At 37.6% G+C, this 5,387-nt stretch overlaps 1 protein-coding gene across 2 annotated transcripts in view; it reads left to right on the top strand.

The window, feature by feature from the left end:
* Positions 1-5,387, top strand: part of LOC106883124 (Bardet-Biedl syndrome 4 protein) — a 58,800-nt gene that overhangs the window by 15,023 nt on the left and 38,390 nt on the right. For both annotated transcript variants that reach the window (XM_052972513.1, XM_014934019.2), the window contains exons 6-8: positions 593-646; positions 3,539-3,666; positions 4,931-4,985. In XM_052972513.1, the coding sequence (XP_052828473.1) occupies positions 593-646; positions 3,539-3,666; positions 4,931-4,985 (237 nt within the window). The remainder of the gene's footprint in view (positions 1-592; positions 647-3,538; positions 3,667-4,930; positions 4,986-5,387) is intronic.

Here is a 5,387-nt window from a genome sequence, read left to right as displayed (position 1 = left end):
TATATATATATATATATATATATATATATATATATATATGCACCCACATATATTCATATATATAACCCAGCATCCATCATTGCCACTACAATATTTGTTTGACCATGTTTGTACCAGGGAACAGATTTTATCTAACGTTTTATGTTACCAATCACTGTGGTCCTTTGGCATCCCCTTTGTGCAGATCAGCACCTTAAGATCAGTCTTCCCCAATTCGTCCCATATCTTCCTAGGTCTCCCTCTTCTACACCTTCCATCCACTTTGAGAATCCTGCTTTATACAGCTGCCATTCTCCCTCCTTCTACATCACATGTTCATACCAGCACACCTCTCTGGCACTCTTACTCTGATACCTCTTATATCAAGATTTTCTCTCAGCTCAGTTGTGTTTCATTGTTCATGCACACTAACATTATACATCTAACACAGATTCTGCTTGCTTTATTTCTTTCTACACTCGTCATTGAGTATTACTTTTTTCTGTATTACCTGTTTGATTATGTGCATAACTTGTGTATCACCCATCTAACTAGATATTTCAGCATCATATATACATAAATATATATTTATGTATTATATTTATTTTACCAGGAGATAGCACACAATGTTGGGATCTGTTACATGCACCTAAAGGATTATGAAAGGGTGAGTATCTCATTGTTATTGTTTAGCTGCAGCTCAGCCATGATCTAACAGATTTATGATCAGAGGCATTCTTGCTATGGTCATCCCTTTGTTTTTTTTTTAGACATTGTGTATCTAGGGTTACATTAGCCAATGTGTACTGCATCTTTATTAAGAAAGTAAGTTGTGATTTGAGAGAGATTTCACTGCTATTTCAACAACTCTTTCTCCAAATTTTGTAGGTTTTTCACTGAAAAAGGCTGTCAAAAATCACTATTGTGCAAGCTTTCTAGCACACTATGACAATCATAACAAATTACATCCAAAAAGAGATGTGGCAGTTTTTAATAAAGAATGAAAACCAAATCTTATTCTTTATTAAAATCAAAAATATAAAAATTAACAAGTTTTCTTTATGTTCCTCAGTTTATCATTAAACTAGGATTGTAGGTGCAGTATAGCTGAATAATTAAGAAGTTTGCTTCACAACAACCACAGAGTCCCAGGTTCAATCCTGATACATAGCATTTTGGGTAAATGTCATTTTCTGTAACTTTGGGTTAACGCATAGCTTATGTGTGAATTTGGCTAAATGGAAAGAAGCCCTCCAGGTGAATTGTATGTGTAATTCAAGAGAACAGCCTTGTCACACATCATACCACACTAATTCTGCCTAAGAATTATATTAACGGTATACATGTCTGTGGAATGCTCAGCTGCTTAGATATTAATTCAGGAGCAGGTAACTCTGTTGATCAAACATGATCTTCATCAACAAATGGTGGAGAAAGAAAATAATAGGATTGTTCTCAAAGAATACATTTTTATAAAACCGGATTAAAAACATTTTTTTTCTTTTTTTACCCATTTTATTTCCAAATATCAAATGTCCATTCTTTATTGAATATTTAGAAATGTATTTTGCATGTCTCTGTTGTTGTTCAGCTCTAGGTCAGCCCTGATGAAGCTGATCTTTGATGAAAGGTATTCTAGCCATAATCATCATCATCATCATCATCTAACGTCCGTTTTCCATGCTGGCATGGGTTGAACAGTTTGACTTAAAACTGGTAAGCTGGGGAGCAGGGCCAGCCCTAGGGTTGCTGGTGCCCCTGGCAAGCTGAACTTCAGTGCCCTTACAAGTATAATTTTTGTCTTTGTCATGCCCTTCTTGACGTCCCCTAGTACATGGCACCCTGGGCAACTGCCCAAGTTGCTGGTACCTTGAGCTGGCCCTGCTGGGGAGCTGCACCAGGTTCCAATCTGATTTGGCACGGTTTCTATGGCTGGATGTCTTTCCTAATCCCAACCACTCCAAGAGTGTAGTGGATGCTTTTTATGTGCCACCAGCACAGGTGTCACTTATGTAGCTCTGGCATTGGCCACAACTACCATCTCATTTGGCTTGACAGGTCTTCTCAAGCATGGTATATCACCAAAGGTCTCAGTCACTTGTCACTTCCCCCATGAGGCCTAACGTTGAAGGGTACTTTGGGGCCCTTAAAATACTATTGTGGATCCCCAATTTACTATTTTGTTATGTGGGCCCCACAACTCTTATATGAACCATCGGGGCCATATAAACCCTGGTTGAGAACCATTGCTGTAAGACATGCACAAGTTGGTTGGTATTTCTTTGCTCTGTATGACAGGTGACGAAGCAATGTGATTGGGTGTAAGACAAAAGACAGTGGCAGATATTAAGAAACTATGAGACCTGCATCAGCATGAAAAAAACGATGTAGCTTTAAATGAAAAATGAAATGATAATTCAGCTTGAAGAGAAACAAACATGTCCACTTAACAATATTAGTCAGAGGAGCAGCATTTTATTTACAAGTTATTACATTTAAATTAGACATACAGATAAATTTAGAGTTGCTCCAGTAATGCAAACCTTGCAGCTTTTCCATTAATTCTGAACACAACTTGAATACAGTTGGTTCATTACTGTTTATACCTCATTCAGAGATTTATTATTGCTTGTTTACACTTTTTCAAGATCAGTGACTTTTCATCACTAGAAAAAGGATATGTGTATTTGCATTGGGACCCCTTCGCATCGAAGACCGGTGATTGTCGTGCGCTGATGACGTGTAAATACCTAGAAACACGGGTCCATGCATATCACATCAGGTCGAAGATGGAGAGGATTGCTTCCCTTTGCAAATACTGATAGGGCACAGAAAGTGTGTCAATAGCCAGCTGGAGGAGGTGTCCTCATGGGGCTACAAGCTACAGTAGCATCCACCCTTAGTGGTTAACCACATTTAAGTGGCAAATATACTTCACGTATATATATATATATATATATATATATATATATATATATATATATATGAAATGATGAAACTGGTGACCACAAAATTATACACATAATACACAAATGACATGTTATGTTAGAGAACGAACAAAACATCTTACTTCCAATCATATTTTCACTCATTGTGTTCTCTGCATTATATTATCCATATCATGTAAAGTGTGGGTTTTTTTTTGCTTTTTTGTAAGATGGTTGGGAATGGTTTGTGGGAGATCTAGCTGCTGTTTCTCAGCATAAATTATTGAGTGTCTGTGCATTCAAGTGACCATGCAGATGCTCTATTTTGGGCTCAAAATTCCTTCTATATTTTTATAAGGCACAATTGCTATATGACCATTAGGGCATAAGTTCAGTTCTTACTCCTGTCACTGTGTTGTATCTTAGATCATGGTACCTAAACTTTGCTTGCTCTAGTTTACCTGCTGAGGAAAAAGAAAAAGAAAAGCTTCATTCCTGCTTCATGTTTAACTACTTAGCAGTAGGAAGACAATCCAACTGTGAAAGCTAATTACTCAAAACAAATAAACAGTCTTATTGTGTACGCATGGAAAAATGGACATGAAAAGTGTTTTCATTTTGATGTATTTTAGGCCAAAGAATTTCTCCAGACTGCAATTACTCACAAGCATCATGAAATATCGTTTATCATGTTGGGAAAAGTGTACATGCTGGAAAGAAATGTGGAACGAGCCATTGAAGTATTCATCAAAGCTGTTGAGTAAGTTCTAGCCTTGCACTATTTATTGTTTACTTACCATCCATATATTTCATCTGAATTCTATATAGCTTTATGGTTTAGTCAGAATTTTTTCATGGTCTGTCAGAATGCTTCTGTTTGTATGCCATAAAAACAAGACCAGTCATTGAGTTGTTTAAAGGACTAGAGGAAATAGTGTATCATTTGAAAACACTTGAGGATTGGTAACTGGAAGAGTATCCAGCTATATAAAAACTGTCTCCGTAAGTTTTGTCTGGCTCATGAGAAAATTATGACTAGTTGCAGCAAAGGAAGTTAGCCTCTGGCTGGAAATCGGGTCTAAATACATGCAACAGAAGAGACTCTGCTACAAATAACCAAAGGCCAGATGGCAGTAAACTGGACAACAGTTAATGTCAACCTTTCATGGATAGAAACACATTTTCACTCCGTTTCCACATTTCAAAGCTTTGATCAACCTGAAGCTATGAAAGAAGTTACTGGCTCAAGGTGTTGTACAGTGGGACTGAACCCAGAACACATTGTTACAAAACAAACTTCTTAACCATATGAACATGTCTGAGCCTCTGAAACTAAAAAATTGTTTAGACATATGAAGAGATCAGTTTGTGTCTACTGACTTCGCCAATATGCACAGCTCTTGCAATTAAATATGCAGCTATTATGAAATGACACACCAAAACAATGTGGTTGTTTGCCCTTTTAGCAATAACATCCAAAGTTCCTCTAAGCTAAAACTTGGAAAAAGAAACAAATGTAATACAGAAGTTTATATGGTAACAGTATACTAAAACGAATACAAGAGATGGGCACTTCTGGAAAGCATTGAGAATTATTGAATATTTTGCAAGAGATGCTATTAGTTTCTACTGCATATTCTAACCCTGTAAAAGTGGTTGGCATTAGGAAGGACTGCCAAAGCAGACACTGGGGCTTGGCACAGTTCTCTGGCTTGCCAGCTCCTGCCAAACCATCCAGCCAACTCATGCCAGCATAGAAATGGATGCTAGTGATGACGGGGAGGAGGAATGGTGGGGGGAAGGATGATGATGATGATGGTGGTGGCAGTGAGGAGGAGGAGGAGGAGGAGGATGCCAAAACTATTACAATACTGTCTTTGAAATACTGTTTCTCCCAGACAAACATACACTGTGAAATAATTGTAACTCTCATGATCAGTACTGATTTGTCATTTTTATGTAATAGTCTTTCTCATCAAAATTCTCACGTGTGTTGCTTTTTGTTATTTCTTTTATTTATGTAGAATATTTCCAGAAAATACTGAACTTCTTACTTTTCTTGGATTACTATATATGGAGGTTAGTGACAATATCTTTCTATATATATTTGAAGAGTGGGAGTGTGTGTTTGTATCTGCCAATGTATGACTATGTGTATTTCACACACACACTCACACTCACTTTCACACATATGCATGCAAACACATACATACACACCATACATACATACATATATATATATATATATCATCATCATCATCATCATCGTTTAACGTCCGCCTTCCATGCTAGCATGGGTTGGACGATTTGACTGAGGACTGGTGAAACCGGATGGCAACACCAGGCTCCAATCTAATTTGGCATAGTTTCTACAGCTGGATGCCCTTCCTAACGCCAACCACTCAGAGAGTGTAGTGGGTGCTTTTACGTGTCACCCGCACGAAAACGGCCACGCTCGAAATGGTGTCTTTTATGTGCCAC

The sequence above is a fragment of the Octopus bimaculoides genome, chromosome 1 (assembly GCF_001194135.2).
Source record: "Octopus bimaculoides isolate UCB-OBI-ISO-001 chromosome 1, ASM119413v2, whole genome shotgun sequence".
NCBI lineage: Eukaryota > Metazoa > Mollusca > Cephalopoda > Octopoda > Octopodidae > Octopus > Octopus bimaculoides.
Note: the sequence above shows the minus strand (reverse complement) of the source record. Positions and strands in the feature narration are given on the sequence as shown.